The sequence below is a fragment of the Sebastes fasciatus genome, chromosome 18 (genome assembly GCF_043250625.1).
Source record: "Sebastes fasciatus isolate fSebFas1 chromosome 18, fSebFas1.pri, whole genome shotgun sequence".
Lineage (NCBI taxonomy): Eukaryota > Metazoa > Chordata > Actinopteri > Perciformes > Sebastidae > Sebastes > Sebastes fasciatus.
The window spans coordinates 23,377,200-23,398,157 of NC_133812.1; the positions used below are offsets into that span (position 1 = coordinate 23,377,200).

At 42.0% G+C, this 20,958-nt stretch overlaps 3 protein-coding genes and 1 long non-coding RNA gene across 5 annotated transcripts; 1 reads left to right on the forward strand and 3 right to left on the reverse strand.

Moving 5' to 3' along the window:
* Nucleotides 1-709: 709 nt before the first annotated feature.
* srsf5b (serine and arginine rich splicing factor 5b) lies at nt 710-9,049 on the forward strand. 2 transcript variants are annotated; one of them, XM_074615888.1, is made up of 8 exons: nt 721-879; nt 2,687-2,841; nt 4,038-4,108; nt 4,238-4,351; nt 5,446-5,518; nt 6,840-6,913; nt 7,025-7,132; nt 7,484-9,049. In XM_074615888.1, exons 2-8 carry the CDS (start codon nt 2,716-2,718, stop codon nt 7,815-7,817), a joined length of 900 nt encoding a protein of 299 aa, XP_074471989.1. In that variant the 5' UTR covers nt 721-879; nt 2,687-2,715; the 3' UTR covers nt 7,818-9,049. The 2 variants fall into 2 exon arrangements, with proteins under 2 accessions (XP_074471990.1, XP_074471989.1); XM_074615889.1 differs by lacking the exons at nt 7,025-7,132; nt 7,484-9,049 and having other exon boundaries at nt 710-879; nt 5,844-6,859.
* Nucleotides 8,862-10,747, reverse strand: LOC141756284 (uncharacterized). The gene is made up of 3 exons (XR_012591432.1): nt 10,611-10,747; nt 10,314-10,516; nt 8,862-9,231 (listed from the first exon to the last, which is right to left on the reverse strand). It is a non-coding gene; the product is annotated as an uncharacterized LOC141756284 (long non-coding RNA).
* A 1,386-nt stretch (nt 10,748-12,133) lies between these two features.
* LOC141756609 (hepatic sodium/bile acid cotransporter-like) lies at nt 12,134-13,122 on the reverse strand. Its single transcript, XM_074616470.1, has 3 exons — nt 12,948-13,122; nt 12,653-12,855; nt 12,134-12,180 (listed from the first exon to the last, which is right to left on the reverse strand). Exons 1-3 carry the CDS (start codon nt 13,109-13,111, stop codon nt 12,134-12,136), a joined length of 414 nt encoding a protein of 137 aa, XP_074472571.1. The 5' UTR covers nt 13,112-13,122.
* A 1,348-nt stretch (nt 13,123-14,470) lies between these two features.
* On the reverse strand, nt 14,471-17,580 carry LOC141756610 (hepatic sodium/bile acid cotransporter-like). The gene is made up of 5 exons (XM_074616471.1): nt 17,385-17,580; nt 16,008-16,209; nt 15,288-15,466; nt 14,990-15,192; nt 14,471-14,517 (listed from the first exon to the last, which is right to left on the reverse strand). The coding sequence occupies exons 1-5, from the start codon at nt 17,393-17,395 to the stop codon at nt 14,471-14,473; spliced, it is 642 nt and encodes a 213-aa protein (XP_074472572.1). The 5' UTR covers nt 17,396-17,580.
* Between the last annotated feature and the right edge of the window lie 3,378 nt (nt 17,581-20,958).

Consider the following 20,958-nt stretch of genomic DNA (forward strand, 5'->3'; position numbering starts at 1 on the left):
TTTTTATTTTTTTTTATATTATGTTGTTATGATGTTTATGTTATTTCATTTCAGTTGTCCTTTTATGTTTGGCACAGCTCTTTGTTTATGTTTTCGCTATGCTTCTTCTGTATGTAAATGTTTTTAATATTTTCTGCTGTTACTATGGATACTGTAATTTTGTAATAATAATAAAAAAATAAAAAAACATTTATTCTGGTCCTGTAAATTTACATGTGAATTGTGGAAAGATGTCAATTTTATACTTGTTGATTTTTTGCACTGTACTATAGAAATATTATTTGGTTGCTATGATTACAGTGACTAAAGACAATAATGCATTTTTTCTTATTAATTTAATTTTAATTCTCGTGAAGTTCCACATTCACAAGTGTAAATTTACCACAAAAAAAACCGAATTTCTTTGTATTTATGAAAGAAATGAAATTATTTATTTATTTATTTTTTGTTTGTTATTGTTGTTTTTCTTTAATTTTATGTTGGTTTTGTTTCATTTCTGTTTTCCTTTTATGTTTGGCACAGCTCTTTGTTTATGTTTTGGCTATACTTCTCTTGTATTTAAATGTTTTTGATGTTTTCTGCTGTTACTATGGATACTGTCATTTTGAAATAAAAGTAAATAAATAAATAAAGTGGAGAGTTAGAGGTCCCTTCAGGTCTCTGGCACTGCAGGAGTTAACCACCTCCACTAGGTGGCGGTAAGCACTACGACTGAACTCTACCGTTTTAACCTCAGAGAAGAAGAAGAAGGAGGCGGAGAAGAAGGAGGAGCTTCCCGCGCTTTGCCTCCTCCCTAAAACATTACAGGCTCCATTTTGTTTGATTTCTGCGGTCACCGTCGACACTCTGCAAGGAAACTCCACCAGCACCACCTTAAAGGTACGTTTACAACCTATTAAACAGCATTATAACATCACAACGCAGCGCTCGGTTTCATAACAACAAACTGTTATCTATCGTGTGTTAGTAACGGTCGCTTAAATTAGTGGGAAACGGCTCAACGGTTAAATTCGGTCGCTAGGTAGACTAGGCTAAGCTAAGCTAGGCTAGGCTAACGCAAGGCCTATAGAAGGAGGCTGGGACACGAGTCTTCACGCGCAGTGGAACTCGAGCTGTATCCATAGTAACAGCAGAACACATTAAACACATTTAAATACAAGAGAAGTATAGCCAAAACATAAACAAAGAGCTGTGCCAAACATAAAAGGACAACAGAAATTAAACAAAACCACCATAAAATAAAATAAAAACACAACTAACAAAATAAATTCCATTTCTTTGTATTAATACAAAGAAATTCGGGTTTTTTTGGGGTAAATTTACACTTGTGAATGTGGAACTTCATGAGAATTAAAATTAAATTAATAAGGAAAAATGCATTACTGTCTTTAGTCACTGTAATCATAGCAACCACATAATATTTCTATAGTACAGTGCAAAAGTATAAAATTATTGACATCTTTCCACAATTCACCTGTAAATTTACAGGACCAGAATAAATGTTTTTTATTTTTTATTATTTCAAAATTACAGTACACATAGTAACAGCAGAAAACATTAAAAACATTTACATACAAAAGAAGCATAGCTAAAAATAAACAAAGAGCTGTGCCAAACATAAACAGAAATTAAACAAAACCACCATAAAAACACAATAACTAACTAAATAAATAAATAAATAATTCCATTTCTTTCATTAATACAAAGAAATTCGAGAATTAAAATTTAATTAATAAGAAAAAATGCATTACTGTCTTTAGTCACTGTAATCATAGCAACCAAATAATATTTCTATAGTATATCCACATAACTTTTTTTTTTAATTAGTTTTTATTTCAAAATGACAGTATACATATTAACAGCAGAAAACATTTAAAATATTTACATACAAAAGAAGCATGGCGAAAACATAAACAAAGACCTGTGACAAACAATAAAAGGACAACAGAAATGAAACAAAACCACCATAAAATAAAAATAAAAAAACAATAAATACAAATAACTAAATAAATAATAATAATAAAAAAAGACAACGCGAGTATGACAATAATTTCACTTAAAAACTAAAGATATTGCATACATTCATTGTTTTCATTGCTTTTTAGTTTTGTGAGGAAGACATTGTTGACAGATATATTCCATTTCTTTTATAAATATTTTTAATATAAATATTTTTATATATATATATTATAAATATTTTGTATATATATTATAAATATTTTTAATATAAATATTTTTTATATATATATATATAAAACATTTTGGGTAAATTTACACTTGTGAATGTGGAACTTCACGAGAATTAAAATTAAATTCATAAGAAAAAATGCATTACTGGCTTTGTCACCGTAACCATAGCAACCAAATATAATATTACACTATAGTACAGTGCAAAATCTGAGAAAAATGTTAACAAGTATAAAAAGTATTGACATCTATCCACAATTCACATGCAGGCAAGAGTTTACTGCGCATGTGCAATACCCTCCGGAGATATGACGCGTGTGCTATCCTCCTCCAATAGGCCTTGTGCTAGGCCACACAGTTGTCTGACTAGCCAGCATGCTAACAAAAAAATGACCACAGGTGGAGTAACGTTAATTTGCTGCATTTGCGAACACGTTACTGTTGTTTATCATCTTCTGTTAGCTGTATATGTGAGAGTAATGTGCGCCTGTTTTTGCAGATAACCTTCACTAACGTGCAGCAGCAACAATGAGTGGATGTCGTATCTTCATCGGCCGTCTGAGCCCGTCGGCCAGAGAGAAGGATGTGGAGAGGTTCTTCAAGGGATACGGCCGCATCCGAGATATCGACCTCAAGAGGGGGTTTGGCTTTGTGGTGAGTCACCTTACTGATATTGAAACGGCTTCAAACAACCAAAAATAGACCATGTAAATAATCCAAATGTGTTCCCAGTTTATTTCTTGTTGCATGTGAGTGATAGAAGAAGCCAGGAAGTAGACATGGACCCAACAATAGGCCTTTTCATGGAAGATATTTTGACTTGTTACAGCAAGAAAAGCACAGGTGTTGAATAATTAACTTAATGATGCCTTGTCTATAACAGAGCCGTCGTTTCATTAGTAACACCTGTGCTTTTCCTACTATGCCAAGTCAAAATGTCTGCTGTGAGAAAGGCCTCTTCTGTTAAAACGGTGAATGTGACAATTAATAAATAAGTTATTTTTAATTTACCACCGTCATTTTGCTCCATATGTGGACACACCCACATGTTGAATTAACCAGTGTAATGCTGGTAAAATATGCAAGTGGCTGGTTACATACTACAGTGGTTTTCAAATTGGGGTCCTTGAGAGGGTTCAAGGGCGTCCCCAGCAAAAAGGGGAATCATTTATTTTCACAATATTTCCATCCATAAGTACCACAGTGACAAAAAAGTATGACTATTTTGGTCATGGGTTTCATACACTTTATGTAATAAAACATCTAAAAGTAAAAAAATCCTATTCGTTGGAGGATTCCGGGACAAAATTTTATCAAATGGGGGTGTGTGGTCTAATTTGTCAGTTTAGCGACCTCAAGTGGGGCTTCGGCTTTGTGGTGAGTCACGTCACGTAACTTACATGGAAACGGCTTCAATGGTAAAATATAGATCATGTAAATATTCCAAATGTGTCCCAGTTTATTTCCTGTTGCATGTGAGTGATATAAGGTGCCAGGAAGTATACACATGGACCCAAACTGTTGCAATACAATAGGTCTTTTTCATGGAAGACATTTTTACTTGTTACAGCAAGAAAAGCACAGGTGATGAATAATTAACTTAATGATGCCTTGACTAGAACAGAGCCATCGTTGGTGTCATTAGCATGTGATAATTAATAGGCTATTTCTCTTAACGGCAACATAATCTTTTATTTGTCTTTGTCCAGCTCCACTCATTTTAGCATAAATAGATAAGTTATATTTAAAATAGTTTGTGCTGTTCTCCTCACACATTTTAAGAATGATGCATAAAAGGTGGTAAAAGCACAAATGTTAAGAAGTGTGGTTGTTTGTTTTGTTTGTCGTAGGAGTTTGACGACCCCAGAGATGCTGAAGATGCTGTTTATGAGCTTGATGGCAAAGAGTTGTGCAATGAAAGGTAGGAGTTCATATGATGTGAATAAAAGATGTGGATAATCTGAATTTGTCTGCTTGCTCTCTGTCTGTTTCCATGGTTACTGTTTTTTATATTATATCTATAAAAAAAAAACATGTACTGTAATTTCAGGGTGACCATTGAGCACGCCCGCGTACGTCTGCGGGGCGGCCGTGGCAGAGGAGGCGGCAGTGCAGGAGGCCGTTTCTCTGATCGTTATGGCCGAGGCTCCCAGAATAGTCGGAGGTAAAGTTGTCACACCACCCACAGTTTTGGTAACAACCAGAACATGTGTTAATGAATACATACAAGTACGTTGTGTAAACAGCTCGGTTTAGTTAGGTTTAAACAGTTATTTGATGAAAGAGGCGATAATTTAATTATTGCAGCACATGTTTATAATAGTTAATGTCCAAGTTTCTTTTTGGCTGGACCACAGACGGCCAGCCCTACTAACGCAAAAGTCTGTCACTGACTGACTGACTGAGTGATGAAGTTACACAATTGGTTAACGTTTTCAGGGGGCATGTCAGCAATTCCACTCACTTGCGCAAGTGCTCCTCTAGCGGCACATTTCCACCACATCCGGTGATGAAGGGTGTTTCAACACTTTCCATTCGTTCCCTATGGAATGCAGTAGAAGCCCAGTGCATGGTGGAAGTATTGCAGCGGGTTGGAGAGGGTCTGTATTTGCATAGATTTGAAAAATTTCAATTTTATGCAAATGAGCTCATCCGGCTCACGAATCTTAGACCAAGCTGTCAAACTAGGTGATCTAAAATGATACAAGATGCAGCAGTGGCATCGCTTATTTCTCGCTTAGAATGTTTTCAGAAGTAGGTTTTGGTGGATTGTTTAGACGGAATAACAGAAAGTTTATGAGCAGGCCACGTGTAAGTTTCCTGATTGAAACGGCGAGCAGAAAACCAGGGACCAATCGGGTGCATTCCACGAGAGTCTCCAGTCTACGTCATCACTTGAGCGGCCAGTTGAGTGGAGCTCCCTTAGTGTCCTCGCCAGACCTGGTGGACATTGACCGCTGGATTTAACATTATAGATATGACCACTGGCTATTTGTGTAACAATTTAGCCACAAATTCAGAGTCTTGTTTTTCTTTGTTTAATTAGGATGTAACAAATAACATTCAGACTGTAAATGTTTTACTTAAAATGCAACACAAGCCCTGTGCTCACTGCATTTTAAAGATCCATGACATGAATTAGCCTCGCTATTGACAAATAGCTAATGAGAGCTCTTAGGCTCTGTGCTTGAGTGTCTCTCAGCCCCACAATGTTATCGTTCAATTTATTCAGTCTTTTTTACATTTTCTTTGTTTCAGCCGAAACCCTCCTCCGATGCGCACTGAGAACCGCCTCATCGTGGAGAACTTGTCCTCTCGTGTTAGCTGGCAGGTTAGTACTTCCACATGTTTCTTTAAACACAACAAGTCTCTACAAGCTGCAATGTTATCACCTCCAACAGTCTGCCTCCAACAATACACACATACAATTGTAGATTTCCATGCTGCTAAAAAATATAGAATATCTGGAATCAGATCAGTATTTTACTCAACTTGCTAAAATGTTTAATTTTATTGTGATAAGGCCCAAATTGTTCTTTAATAATGGCCGCTCTATTAAATCTGCATCTCATGCAGTTAAGTAATCAAAAGTCAAAACATTTAATTTGTTCCTTTTTTTCAAATTTTAACCAATTCTTCACCCCTTTATTTGCCAGCCTGACTGTTGTGTCATATGGAAGAGCTCGCTTATGGTGGAGTTAACCCCTTCTGGGTCCTTCTGTCTGGGTTGAGCCTGTGGTGTCAGCCAGTCTGTCCTACTCCTAGTTGACGCCTGCTGGTCATGTGAGCGCTCGCTCCACACTAGAGGCGCTGGCGGCCCCTTCGTTCGCTCGCAACGCCCCCTGTCGAAGGCAGGGGGGCGACTGATGTGTGGCTGAGAGAGAGGAAACAGAGAGTTGGCAGAGAGAAAGGAGAGGAAAGAGCGAGAGTCGATGGTGATGGCGTATTGATCGATGGTTCGTTAATTTGAGGGGCTTCGGTCGATCGATATCCCCCCTCCCTTCCCCCTACTGGTGTTCCCGCACATCGCGAGCGAGAGAGAGAGTGTGAATTCCTCCCAGGTGCCCATGGATATAATCTGCTGTTATCCCGAGGTTATGGTGGGCTCGGAGAGCCTGCGGCCCACTCCAAAGGGTTTCGCTCTCAGGTAGTAGTTTCCTCTCTTCCACCCTGTTCACTCTCTTTGCTGAGGCAGGGTGCCGAGACGGGGCGGTCCCGGCATGGAGCCCTGTGCCCTTCTTGTCAGGGAAAATGGGGCTCTGGGTGCCAAAGGCTGCCCAAGTGGCGCCACTGCAGTTCAGTTCCTGCAGATGGTGGTCATGTCTCTGTAGTTGTAATGAGTCCAAGAATCTCAAAGCTTTTGTAATAATTATAGCACATGTAACAATTGGGTGATATCTAAATTGGCAAACATGATATCTTAATTAAGCATTTGTATTTTTCTGTATAAAACACACTTTGTTGAATGACTTGCTGATTTAATAACCTCCCGAGGTTCTTGGACTCATCCTCCTTATCTCTAGTAGCCTGTGTAGTCCTCTCAGACAATCTTAACAATCTCTCTTTTTGGGTAAATCAGTCCTGTTTTTATGTCTCAGACTATGCTTGTGTCCGGAGCCTCTCCATAAGTTGACTGATGTTTACCTGTGTAGGACCTGAAAGATTTCATGAGACAAGCTGGAGAGGTGACTTTTGCAGACGCACATCGCCCCAAGCTCAACGAAGGGTAAGACCATTATCACGGCGAGAGTCATGTGTCTACCATATCAAGTTTACATTTGCAATTTGAGAATGACGAAAAGATTGTAATTAATATTGTCTCGTGTTGTGTCTACAGGGTTGTTGAGTTTGCCTCTTGCAGCGATCTGAAAAACGCCATGGAAAAACTGTCTGGAAAGGAAATCAATGGCAGGAAAATCAAGCTCATTGAAGCAGCCCGGAAGAGGTGAGCTGCACACAGATGAAGGCTTCCACTTTCCACTCATGTTTCCTTTTTTACTCCCAATAGAAACAAGCTAAGACGTGTATGAAGAACATAGTTTATCACACTAAATAGATTTAGTAGAGCTGGGCTGAACTGTGCTGTTGGAAAGCATAGGTAGTGTGTAAAACTGTATTGATTTTCGATTACTGTGCCACTAAGGCGCTTTTCAGATGAGCACTCAAGGCCCCGTGTTCACCAAAGCGTTTTTTTCCCAGCTGAAAATGCCATTACTACTCGTTTAGACTATATGAATTAATTGTACAAATACTTCTTGATCCTAATGCTCTTCTCCCTCTCTTTTCTCTTTCCCAGGTCGAGAAGTCGTTCCCGGTCTGAGAGCTCCTCTCGTTCACGGTCCCGTTCTCGCGGTCGCTCCCCATCTCGCTCCCCCAGACGCTCCCGCAGCCCCGCCCACAAGGCCCACAACCGCTCCCGCTCCCCCAGCGGCTCCCCCGCCGGCGGTGCCTCCTCTCCATCCGCCAAATCGAAGGAGCCCGCTAAGCGGTCCTCCAAGACGAGCAAGTCTGCCACCCCGACCTCCCCTCCGCCGCCGCGAGAGCGAGAGAGAGAGAGAACCTCCGTTTCCCGTTCACGCTCTCGTTCACGCTCCCGCTCTCGCTCTCCTTCTACTGACAGCCAGCGCTAAACCGTCGCGTTTAAGTTTAATGAGAATCAACTGTAGTAAACGACCTGATTCAGCAGGATCTGGAGCTCCCATGACCCCCTTCTGAAAGCCGAGACGAGAGCTTTCCTCCAGTAAAGTTTGTTTTTTCCTCTCTGGATTGTCATAAATATCCTTTCACATTCAAAACACTGACTCATCAGACAGGAACAGCGATATTCAGTCAAATATTTTATCATTATAGGGCGTCTAAATTAAATAACCTAAACAGAAGACACTTGTTATACAGTGATGCTGTGTGTTTGTGTCTCCCTCATAACCCATATGTATGTTTACACCCAGTGACTCCTCACATCCCAATTTATTCATCCAACTAGGCTGCAGGTCCTCTACTGCTGCACCATCGTCTCTTCTCACAAAAGACCCAAGTGAACCGGCGTCAAGTTTCACTGTTATCGGGTCTGTAAAGTTAGCAATCTCTACACTCTGAAGGGGGAATCTGTATTTTTTGGCACTACTAGGATGCTTTTGATAAGTCGTGTGACCACTTTCTTTACTTTTTTTTGCGATACTTTTTGCTTGTTTTTGCTCGTCGGTGGGAGAATTTTTAATCGATTTACACGTTTTTGTCCTCGTCGCTCATGTTTTCCAAGTCCCTTCGCCTCTTTTTTTCCCGTATTTTTTGACCGACTGTAGCTGCCACAGCTGCCGTGTGCGTGATATCTATACCTGAGGATGCTTGCATGTGCTTTTTGTTTGATTAAAAAAATTTGAATCATATTATTGGCATTGACCGTATCAAGAACACTGTACAATTTTGTTCACAGCTGTACAGTAAAGTAACCGTTAATGTCCTGGATCTTAAACTTTTTTGTTGGGAGATGTAATTCTCCTCTGAGGATAAGGTCAACACTTTAATTTGAACACTTTAAAATGATGTTGCTTAAATGATGCAGTTTATTCTAGCATTACGTTTTTATTTTTCTATAATTTTTTTTGGTTTAGGGTTTTGTGTACAGCATTGCAGACTTTTGTTTTACATAAGTGTATAATGTAATTCCAAGAATGCTTGTTGGTACTGTGACTGATGTTACTGTGGTTTAAATGAACATGTAGACAAGAGTTTGACAACAACAAAAAAAAAAAATGCAACATTTTTGTACGTAAGGGTTTTATTTTCAGTGAAAAAATATGATGGACGTTTGTATGGTGTTTGGAAGACGGTGGACTTCAACAATAAAACAATTTTAACTAAATCATGAATATTGTGTTAATCAGTGCTTTATAATGAAACATCTACAACGTTGTCAATTCAGGATATTCGTAAATACTTAAAAATTACTTGATTCGTGGAGGCTCTTTGGCCAGCAGAAATCCATCATACAGTCCCCTCAGTGGTCTCGCTCAACCTTTCTTCAGTGGTTGCTGGCTGGTACGTCTCTAGGTCAGACAGACAAATAGATTACATATTACATTTTATGAACTTAAGCTTTAAGTTAACAACAGAACCAGATGTCAAACAAATGTCATTAACTGGTAAGATACTAGACTAAACTAAATTGTGGTAGATGTCAAGATGCTGAGATTATTCCTCTTACTGCACTACATAAGCTTGGAGATTTTCTATATAACGGTCTTTTTTTTTAAGCAGGGTGTCACAAATATCTCAATATCTACTTGATGGATTGGGACCAAATGTTGGGACATTCATGGTTTCCAGACAATGTTAGGCCTCTCACGATAAATACCTTTGTTGGACGATATATTGTCCCAGAAATGATTGCGCTAAATGTTATTATTGTCATTTTAACACTTTTTTTTTATGCCACTGGTGATGCAAGTAAACCCTTTCAAGTGCAAATGCAACTTCTAATACTTTAGAGTATTTAAACTTATGAAAAAATAAAATCATACAACCAAAACAATAAATAAAATTAACTCTGTTGACAAACAAATATGTGCAATGTCCAAGTCTTACAATGGTAGGGAAAACCCTGCTGTTTATTCTGATCAGTCAAATCAATCTTAATTTATTATTCTATATATCTATTCTTTAATTTTTATATTATATATGTGGTGTGGCTGGTATTTTTGTTTACCTCCATTAATACAATGGTGTGAATACATCCTGCACCAGTGTGTATTACTCACTCAGGTGAATGACCTATTTGTAGTATTTTTTTATCGGGCAATTAATCATTTAGTCTATAAAACGTCAGTGGTGTCACTGTCAAGCTGACTGAAAATAAAGATGCCCATCACGCTTTCTCAAGGTGGCAAATGCTTGTTTTGTCAGACCAACTCTTCAAAACTATATTCAATTTACAATCATTTAAAACAGAAAATCAACAAATCTTCACATTTGAGACGCTGAAACCAGAATATAGTTTGTATTTTTTCTTCATAAGTAACTTTGATTGATTAATCATTAATTGAAATGGTTGAATGACTTTTTCAGTCCAAAATAAAAAGGCCTGTCGTCTCCACATTAACCCTTTAAACACCTGGTGTCAGTCTCACCTTCTTTCTCTTTGAGAGTGAACCTTTGGTGACACCTGAACAGCACGATGAGCAGCGCCGCCTCCATCACCTGGAAAAAGATGTAGACCACTGGGAACAGGAACAGAGGGCCCATGACCGCCGGGGGAAACGTCAGTTTCAGAATGGTGGAGCACAGCTGGGCGTTCTGACAGCCTGTTTCCATAGAAACGGTCCTCCGCTCCCTTATTCATAAGTCACGGATAAATAAAGGAAGGCTCTTTATTCTCTGACATGACTTATACTACCCGTCAAACTAGATTATAACAAATAACTCACTATTGGTTGAGTCTGAAGAGCCAGGAGATGATGTATCCGAAGGTGTAGCCTATGAAGGGCATGAGAGCACCGATGGCCATGAGGGGAGGAGACAGCACTGTCAGGATGGAGGCTCCCATTGCAAAGATGACAGCGATAATGATCCCCAACACAGCAATCGTCATGACAATGAGGCCTACCTGCAGGACAGCAAGCAACAAATCAGTCATGAAAACTATAGCCTGTTAAAAAATCTACTATTAAAGGGACTACTGTAACTTTCAGAAATGCTTGTTAACAGCGACACCTGTGGCCGTGAAGTCAACGAAAGTCAGCGTCGGGCTCGCGCTTGCTCTAAATAGACATGAACGAGCATCGCTCAAAACAGTGAGGCGACACACGTCAGCTAAAAATCTTTTTCTTAGTCAGACAAAGCAACTCCTAAATCTTAAAACCTGCTATCGGCCTCAAGAGGCTGCAATTTTTCATTACACGTCACATTAGAAAACTGTAGGATGTAACACAAAAACAGCAAAATAGCTTTTACTGGTGTCTAACCAATAGAGAGGCTTAAATGCTAGTTTTGGTGTTATTATTTACAAAAAGATCTTCCTCTTTTAGTGAAGAAATGATGCCCTCAAAGTGGCCATTTGCTGCCAAAAATAGCCTCAGAATTTATCATTAGAAACACAAATGGATGATTATCATCAGGCTTGTTGGCGACAGCATACTGGCGAGCCAGCAGATTAGCTTTTGCCAAGTACAAACTCTGCACAGGATCATAATAAATTACGTTCAGTAAATAAATTAAGCTCATGCTCTCATGCCAAGTTTCCTGATAGCTTTCATTTGCTGCAAAAAAAACAACCTCTGCAGTAGAGAATGAATGAAAGAGGAAACTCCTCTCTAAAAAAGACACAAGCTCAGAAAAACAGCCGGTGTTCAGCTGTGTGACGATGCATTTTGAAGCTGATCCAAAAGGCTTTTTAAATAGTTTATTTAGCTTAAGAAGTAGGAGAATAATGCAAAGAAACACTTCATTCATGGTTCAAAGTAAAAAGTAGAATATTTGCCTCTGAGATGTAGTGCAGTAGAAGCATAAAGTTCCATAAAATGGAAATATAAGTGCATCTAATTTGAGTAGTAGTTGAGTAAATGTACTTAGTTACATTCCACCACTGGTGAAAGGCTTGTAGAGTAGCTCAGATCATTTGAGGTGAGAAAACCTGGGTTATGAATTAGTGTGAGTCTAAGTAAATAGTGAGTAAACACATTTATATACTATAGAAAAAACAGGTTATATATTAGTTTATTGTCACAACAACCAATCAGCTACAAAAGGCCCAAACCCTGTAGCTACATTTATGCGCGTACAAAGTTACAAATAGTCCCTTTAAATAGTTATTTACAAAACAGATTAGTGAACAATCACTAACACCAGTGATGTATAAGGGTGGAAAATAGTGTGTGAAGGTGCTAAAAGAAAACACAAAACAGAGCAGAGCAGACCATGGGGGAGCAGAGAGAGACTGAACTGGCCAGCGTTAGTGTTGTAGGTGAGCCAGCTCAGCATCCACTGCCGGCTCACTACCTGCAGGGGGAGGAGAAAACACAAGCAGGCAATCTGTGAGTTCCAATACCCATACTACCATACTATTTAAAAGATGTACATAGTATGTCAAATGCAGTATACCAAAAATACCAGAATAATACAGTCACCCCCTCAACAATGGCAAAAACAAAAACAATCTGTAATGGTGACTGCATACCGGGGCTGTACCAGTGTAGTCTACTATAGAAGTCATTATGCCTTTGCATATCCTGCATTAGCTAAACCCGAACCAACCCTTATCCCTAACCACCGAGAGGGGCGCTATCATTTTAACAAGAGGGAAACATTATTCAACGGGAGAACAGATTTCGACGTAACACCGGCCCTGTGAGGACATAGAGGGAGGGGAGGGTTTCTGTGAGCTCTGTCTCATAGAGGTAATTTAAATGTGATTGTAGAGCATAAATATAGCTAGATGCCACTAAAACCCAAAACCTGGTGTCAGCCTCACCTTCTTTCTCTTTGAGAGTGAACCTTTGGTGATACCTGAACAGCACGATGAGCAGCGCCGCCTCCATCACCTGGAAAAAGATGTAGACCGCTGGGAACAGGAACAGAGGGCCCATGACCGCCGGGGGAAACGTCAGTTTCAGAATGGTGGAGCACAGCTGGGCGTTCTGACAGCCTGTTTCCATAGAAACGGTCCTCCGCTCCCTTATTCATAAGTCACGGAGACATAAAGGAAGGTTCTTTATTCTCTGACATGACTTATATCTGTCAAACTAGATTATAACCAAATAACTCACGATTGGTTGAGTCTGAAGAGCCAGGAGATGATGTATCCGAAGGTGTAGCCCATGAAGGGCATGAGAGCACCGATGGCCATGAGGGGAGGAGACAGCACTGTCAGGATGGAGGCTCCCATTGCAAAGATGACAGCGATAATGATCCCCAACACAGCAATCGTCATGACAATGAGGCCTACCTGCAGGACAGCAAGCAACAAATCAGTCATGAAAACTATAGCCTGTTAAAAAATCTACTATTAAAGGGACTACTGTAACTTTCAGAAATGCTTGTTAACAGCGACACCTGTGGCCGTGAAGTCAACGAAAGTCAGCGTCGGGCTCGCGCTTGCTCTAAATAGACATGAACGAGCATCGCTCAAAACAGTGAGGCGACACACGTCAGCTAAAAATCTTTTTCTTAGTCAGACAAAGCAACTCCTAAATCTTAAAACCTGCTATCGGCCTCAAGAGGCTGCAATTTTTCATTACACGTCACATTAGAAAACTGTAGGATGTAACACAAAAACAGCAAAATAGCTTTTACTGGTGTCTAACCAATAGAGAGGCTTAAATGCTAGTTTTGGTGTTATTATTTACAAAAAGATCTTCCTCTTTTAGTGAAGAAATGATGCCCTCAAAGTGGCCATTTGCTGCCAAAAATAGCCTCAGAATTTATCATTAGAAACACAAATGGATGATTATCATCAGGCTTGTTGGCGACAGCATACTGGCGAGCCAGCAGATTAGCTTTTGCCAAGTACAAACTCTGCACAGGATCATAATAAATTACGTTCAGTAAATAAATTAAGCTCATGCTCTCATGCCAAGTTTCCTGATAGCTTTCATTTGCTGCAAAAAAAACAACCTCTGCAGTAGAGAATGAATGAAAGAGGAAACTCCTCTCTAAAAAAGACACAAGCTCAGAAAAACAGCCGGTGTTCAGCTGTGTGACGATGCATTTTGAAGCTGATCCAAAAGGCTTTTTAAATAGTTTATTTAGCTTAAGAAGTAGGAGAATAATGCAAAGAAACACTTCATTCATGGTTCAAAGTAAAAAGTAGAATATTTGCCTCTGAGATGTAGTGCAGTAGAAGCATAAAGTTCCATAAAATGGAAATATAAGTGCATCTAATTTGAGTAGTAGTTGAGTAAATGTACTTAGTTACATTCCACCACTGGTGAAAGGCTTGTAGAGTAGCTCAGATCATTTGAGGTGAGAAAACCTGGGTTATGAATTAGTGTGAGTCTAAGTAAATAGTGAGTAAACACATTTATATACTATAGAAAAAACAGGTTATATATTAGTTTATTGTCACAACAACCAATCAGCTACAAAAGGCCCAAACCCTGTAGCTACATTTATGCGCGTACAAAGTTACAAATAGTCCCTTTAAATAGTTATTTACAAAACAGATTAGTGAACAATCACTAACACCAGTGATGTATAAGGGTGGAAAATAGTGTGTGAAGGTGCTAAAAGAAAACACAAAACAGAGCAGAGCAGACCATGGGGGAGCAGAGAGAGACTGAACTGGCCAGCGTTAGTGTTGTAGGTGAGCCAGCTCAGCATCCACTGCCGGCTCACTACCTGCAGGGGGAGGAGAAAACACAAGCAGGCAATCTGTGAGTTCCAATACCCATACTACCATACTATTTAAAAGATGTACATAGTATGTCAAATGCAGTATACCAAAAATACCAGAATAATACAGTCACCCCCTCAACAATGGCAAAAACAAAAACAATCTGTAATGGTGACTGCATACCGGGGCTGTACCAGTGTAGTCTACTATAGAAGTCATTATGCCTTTGCATATCCTGCATTAGCTAAACCCGAACCAACCCTTATCCCTAACCACCGAGAGGGGCGCTATCATTTTAACAAGAGGGAAACATTATTCAACGGGAGAACAGATTTCGACGTAACACCGGCCCTGTGAGGACATAGAGGGAGGGGAGGGTTTCTGTGAGCTCTGTCTCATAGAGGTAATTTAAATGTGATTGTAGAGCATAAATATAGCTAGATGCCACTAAAACCCAAAACCTGGTGTCAGCCTCACCTTCTTTCTCTTTGAGAGTGAACCTTTGGTGATACCTGAACAGCACGATGAGCAGCGCCGCCTCCATCACCTGGAAAAAGATGTAGACCGCTGGGAACAGGAACAGAGGGCCCATGACCGCCGGGGGAAACGTCAGTTTCAGAATGGTGGAGCACAGCTGGGCGTTCTGACAGCCTGTTTCCATAGAAACGGTCCTCCGCTCCCTTATTCATAAGTCACGGAGACATAAAGGAAGGTTCTTTATTCTCTGACATGACTAATACTACCCGTCACGATAGATTTTAATCAAATAACTCACGATTGGTTGAGTCTGAAGAGCCAGGAGATGATGTATCCGAAGGTGTAGCCCATGAAGGGCATGAGAGCAGCGATGGCCATGAGGGGAGGAGACAGCACTGTCAGGATGGAGGCTCCCATTGCAAAGATGACAGCGATAATGATCCCCAACACAGCAATCGTCATGACAATGAGGCCTACCTGCAGGACAGCAAGCAACAAATCAGTCATGAAAACTATAGCCTGTTAAAAAATCTACTATTAAAGGGACTACTGTAACTTTCAGAAATGCTTGTTAACAGCGACACCTGTGGCCGTGAAGTCAACGAAAGTCAGCGTCGGGCTCGCGCTTGCTCTAAATAGACATGAACGAGCATTGCTCAAAACAGTGAGGCGACACACGTCAGCTAAAACCACAATATCACTCTATATTTCACCTGCTTCAGCCCCGCTGATAACGTTTCTCGCTGCGGAGCCCCGTCACTTCACAAGACACGGAAAACCTCTGTTGGTCTGGAGGAGCTGCAGCATTTATTTATGCACAAACGTCCACTGAACATTCACTAGATATTCTGAGAGCTAAGCGAACTCTTCTGCAGCGTGGAGTGAGCGCGCGTTCACGTCTAGAGATGGAGCGAGACAGCGAGAATGCGCGCGATGTGAGTGAAGGCAAGCAGGCAGTGGAGGAGCTTAAAAAGTTTCAAACAGTCCTTTTAATCTGACCTCCTGACCCCGCACTAACCCTTGTGATGGTCTTTGAGTACTGCGGCCTGTAGTAGTTGATGAGGATGCCGACACCGCAGGGTATGAGGATCGAGAAAAGCGATATGATGATGTCAACGTAGGGCACGGAGTTCTGCAGGTTGAAGCCGTGACAGTAGATGTAGAGCAGCAGAGGCATCATGACCAGAGCCAGCAATGTGGAGCAGGTGGTCATCAAAATGCTGAGGGGAAACACACAGGGAGATAACTACTTAATTCCAGCCTGGTGCAAACATGACTCTCTGGCTGGTGATGGGGACGGCAGGTAAACAACTACTACTGGACCAGACTTGTTTATGGTCCCCAGAGGATGATTCATTATTGTTTTGGTGACCCATGTATGACCTTTTGTTCAAAATGTCTCCATGACCAGCACTTTGGTTTGTAATGAGGAATCTGGAGCTTTTGAGAAGAACAGTTACTAAGTGACCAATTCAAGAATGAACTTTGAATCTCCGATTTTCAGCCAACAAGGACGAAAAGTCCTTTAAAATGGAAATTCTGTAATTCCATGCAAGAGCTCTATTGAGGCTGTAGTAAGATTGTTTTCTCAGCTGCTGTTCTAGGTCAAGAACTTCAGCTACTAGTTAGATATTTTGGTATTTGGATATTCATTGTAATTATTTCTGGTGATCCGCTAACCTTGAACTTTTCCCTTGTACAGAAGAAATGTGAAAATGACGATAATGCTGCTTAGAGAGCTCCATAAGCATTTAGAGGTCGAACTTTTACATTTTTTGTCACATTTTTTTCGCAGAAAATGTATGTATATATGTTAAATGTGAGAGGTGTAATGCACATTGTAGCCTCCAGGGGGAACATGTGGGGCTTCAGGCTTATTAACTGAGTTGCATGAGACAGTGATAATGCATGAAAAAAAAATCCTTCTGAGAAATACTGTATGTTTTGATTCTGATGTGTTTGTGAGCGTTTGTTGTTGAGACAAAAACAACATTCACATGTCAATAAATCACAGGATGTTCAGTGATAGGCATTTTTCACAGAAGACATTTTGACTCATCACAGTAGGAAAAGCACAGGCGTAAACAATTAACTTGATGATAACTGACTTCCATTTAGCTGCTATGATTTCAGGATCCAAGTATCGTGCATGCTGGTTCACTGTCACTCTCACTGGGACATTTGAATACAACAGAGCCATCGTTAGTGTCATTAGTAACACCTGTGCTTTTCCTATTACGACAAGTCAAAATGTCTGCTGTGAGAAAGGCCTATTGGCTCAGCATCATCTATTGCAGCTACAGAGGTCGTATTTTTACACAGTTTAAGTTGAATATTTCTTATTGGGACTATTTATTTGGTAATTGGAGAAGATAACCAAACAGGTTGTGTGTACCTGAGATTCATGTCTCCCTTCAGACCCAGGGCAAAGATGTTGGAGATGCTTCCTCCAGGAGAGCAGCCACAAACCAGAACCACCACAACCGTAATGTCAGTCAGCTGGAACGCCTACAGCATGAAACCAAAATGAATTCATACAATGTCTGTTTGATTGTGTTGCCAATGTCTATTACTGATAACAATGTCTAATAGTGATACCAATGCTGATCTGATGTTGATTCTGAATATACACAATCGACTAACAAAGAAACAGTTGTAAGCTCAATGTTCCAATATCCGGAATCGCCAACTACTATCACAACTAGAGATCGATGAAATACTACAACAATGCTATGGCAAGGGGGAGCAAGGACAACAGGTCAGTGGGGTGATGTCACCTTCACCCCCAGAATCCGAGATTGGGTACCAAGCCCCAATAGATAGCCTCAGCACAAGGGCAGCTGACTTGAGAAGGAAGATCGTAACCAACCTGGGATCCTGGAGCCAACGACGAATACTGAGGCTGAGTTGCCAAGTACCTTCAGAAGATCTGCTAGAAGATGTGAAGGCTGCACTGAGTACAATCCCTACAGGGACCATCACTGAGACCAACAAGCTGATACACAGTACAGCAACAGTAATCCTAGAGATGCTCGGGTACAAGATGAACATAGTACATAAGAAGCAGTACCCTCTGTGGAAGACGCGGTTAGAGGCTAAGATAAAGGCAGCATGGAGAGAAGTTAGCCAGCTAGCAGAGCTTCAGAAAGGCAATAAGGTGAATAAAGGGGTAACCAGGAAATACAACAAGCTCTCCATACCTGAGGCACTAGAGACTGCCAAACAGAGGCTAACAGTTCTGGCCACCCAGCTGAAGAAATACACCAAAGAGGTAGAAGCCAGGAGAATAAACAGGATGTTCTCCACTGAACCAGCCAAAGTGTAATGTAAAGTGTAGTGTAAAGTGCAATAACAGCCGGTCAGACCCACCAAGAGCTGAGATGGAAAAATACTGGAAAGGCATATAGGAAAGAGAAGCATCACACAACGACGGTGCCCAACGGCTAGTGGACCTGAGATCTGACCACAGCAACCTCCCAGAACAAGAACCAGTTACCATCTCAATGACAGACATCCAAGAAAGAGTGTCAAAGATGAAGAGCTGGACAGCACCGGGCCCCGACATGATCCACACATACTGGCTGAAGAAGCTAACGGCACTCCATGAACGCCTTGCAGCACAGATGAACCAGCTGCTAAGGGATGGGACCCACCCGGAGTGGTTAACCCATGGCAGGGGAGTCCTAATCATGAAGGACCCCCAGAAGGGAACCATCCCATCCAACTACTGGCCAATGACCTGTCTCTGCACAACATGGAAGCTCCTGTCAGGCATCGTAGCGGCTAAGATGAGTAGTCACATGGCTCAGTACATGAGCGGGGCACAGAAAGGAATTGGCAGTAACACCAGAGGAGCCAAGCACCAGCTACTGGTCGACAGAGCAATCGCTCGAGACTGCAAGAACAGGCAGAACAACCTGTGCACCGCCTGGATTGACTACAAGAAAGCCTACGACTCAATGCCACACACATGGATACTGTAATGCCTGTAACTGTACAACATCAATAGAACACTAAGAGCCTTCATCAAGAACTCAATGGGACTGTGGAAGACGACCCTAGAAGCCAACTCAAAGCCGATTGCCCAAGTTAACATATACCAAGGAGATGCTCTGTCCCCACTGCTGTTCTGCATAGGCCTGAACCCCCTAAGCCAGATCATCACAAAGAATGGCTACGGATACCGATTCCGAAGCAGGGTAACAATCAGCCACCTGCTCTACATGGATGACATCAAGCTGTACACGAGAATCGACTCACTGATCCACACCAGCAGGATCTACAGCAACGACATAGGGATGTCATTCGGATTGGACAAATGTGGGAGGCAAGATGGTCAAAAGTGAAGGGGTTGAAATACCAGAGGGAAAAATAGGAGATATCCAGGACAGCTACAAGTACCTTGGGATCCCACAGGCTAATGGAAACCATGAGGAGGCTGCAAGGAAGTCAACCACAGCCAAATACCTCCAGAGAGTAAGGCAAGTCCTGAGAAGTCAGCTGAATGGTAAGAACAAGGTCTGAGCCATCAACATGTACGCACTGCCAGTCATCAGATACCCAGCTGGGATCATAAGCTGGCCAAAGGAGGAGATAGAAGACACAGATATCAAGACAAGAAAGCTCCTTACAATGCATGGAGGGTTTCACCCCAAGTCGAGCACGCTAATCCAAGATGACCAGTCCAGACCAGTCCTGTGTTTGTGTGTCTGCATGTGAGCTCGGAATTTATGTTTTATTTATGTTTTATTCTGTCTGCTGATCTGGCTGTTGTAACGTGTAAAGTGTCTTCAGCTTGTACTGGACTGAGAGCATAGTGCCTATTTATTGGTTTCTTACAAAATCCATAAATTACAGCCTAGCCTCCTCTGCTAGCTGTAGCCTGGGCCTGTTCAACCTGCTACAGTCTAGCCTCCTCTGCTAGATGTAGCCTGGGCCTGTTCAACCTGCTACAGTCTAGCCTCCTCTGCTAGATGTAGCCTGGGCCTGTTCAACCTGCTACAGTCTAGCCTCCTCTGCTAGATGTAGCCTGGGCCTGTCCAACCTGCTACAGCCTAGCCTCCTCTGCTAGCTGTAGCCTGGCCCTCTTCAACCTGCCACAGCCTGGGCCAATTCAACCTGCCACAGCCTGGGCCAATTCAACCTGCTACAGCCTGGACTCCTCTGCTAGCTGTAGCCTGGCCCTCTTCAACCTGCCACAGCCTGGGCCAATTCAACCTGCCACAGCCTGGGCCAATTCAACCTGCTACAGCCTGGGCCAATTCAACCTGCCACAGCCTGGCCCTCTTCAACCTGCTACAGCCTGGGCCAATTCAACCTGCTACAGCCTGGACTCCTCTGCTAGCTGTAGCCTGGCCCTCTTCAACCTGCCACAGCCTGGGCCAATTCAACCTGCTACAGCCTGGACTCCTCTGCTAGCTGTAGCCTGGCCCTCTTCAACCTGCCACAGCCTGGGCCAATTCAACCTGCTACAGCCTGGGTCTCTTCAACCTGCTACAGCCTGGGCCTCTTCAACCTGCTACAGCCTGGGTCTCTTCAACCTGCTACAGCCTGGGTCTCTTCAACCTGCTACAGCCTGGGCCTCTTCAAACTGCTACAGCCTGGGCCTCTTCAACCTGCTACAGCCTGGGCCTCTTCAACCTGCTACAGCCTGGGCCTCTTCAACCTGCAACAGCATAGCCTCCTCTGCTAGCTGTAGCCTGGGCCTGTTCAACCTGCTACAGCCTGGGCCAATTCAACCTGCTACAGCCTGGGCCTCTTCAACCTGCTACAGCCTAGCCTCCTCTGCTGGCTGTAGCCTGGGCCTCTTCAACCTGCTACAGCCTGGGCCTCTTCAACCGGCTACAGCCTGACCCCCTTTGCTGGCTACAGCCTAGCTTCCTCTGCTAGCTGTAGCCCGGGCCTCTTCAACTTGCTTCAACCTGCTACAGCTTGGGCCTCTTCAACCTGCTATAGCCTGGGCCTCTTCA

What these genes read in the sequence shown, in the direction of transcription:
- srsf5b (XM_074615888.1), top strand. Translation starts at nt 2,716, where the DNA reads ATGAGTGGATGTCGTATCTTCATCGGCCGTCTGAGCCCGTCGGCCAGA. An exon ending in AAAGAGTTGTGCAATGAAAG is followed by an intron (nt 4,109 to 4,237) that starts GTAGGAGTTCAT and finishes CTGTAATTTCAG; the next exon opens with GGTGACCATTGAGCACGCCC. An exon ending in CCTCTCGTGTTAGCTGGCAG is followed by an intron (nt 5,519 to 6,839) that starts GTTAGTACTTCC and finishes TTACCTGTGTAG; the next exon opens with GACCTGAAAGATTTCATGAG.
- LOC141756610 (XM_074616471.1), bottom strand. An exon ending in ACTCAAAGACCATCACAAGG is followed by an intron (nt 15,467 to 16,007) that starts GTTAGTGCGGGG and finishes GCTGTCCTGCAG; the next exon opens with GTAGGCCTCATTGTCATGAC. An exon ending in CACTCTCAAAGAGAAAGAAG is followed by an intron (nt 14,518 to 14,989) that starts GTGAGGCTGACA and finishes CTCCCCCTGCAG; the next exon opens with GTAGTGAGCCGGCAGTGGAT.
- LOC141756609 (XM_074616470.1), bottom strand. Translation starts at nt 13,111, where the DNA reads ATGACGATTGCTGTGTTGGGGATCATTATCGCTGTCATCTTTGCAATG. An exon ending in CTCTTCAGACTCAACCAATC is followed by an intron (nt 12,856 to 12,947) that starts GTGAGTTATTTG and finishes CTTATGAATAAG; the next exon opens with GGAGCGGAGGACCGTTTCTA. An exon ending in CACTCTCAAAGAGAAAGAAG is followed by an intron (nt 12,181 to 12,652) that starts GTGAGGCTGACA and finishes CTCCCCCTGCAG; the next exon opens with GTAGTGAGCCGGCAGTGGAT.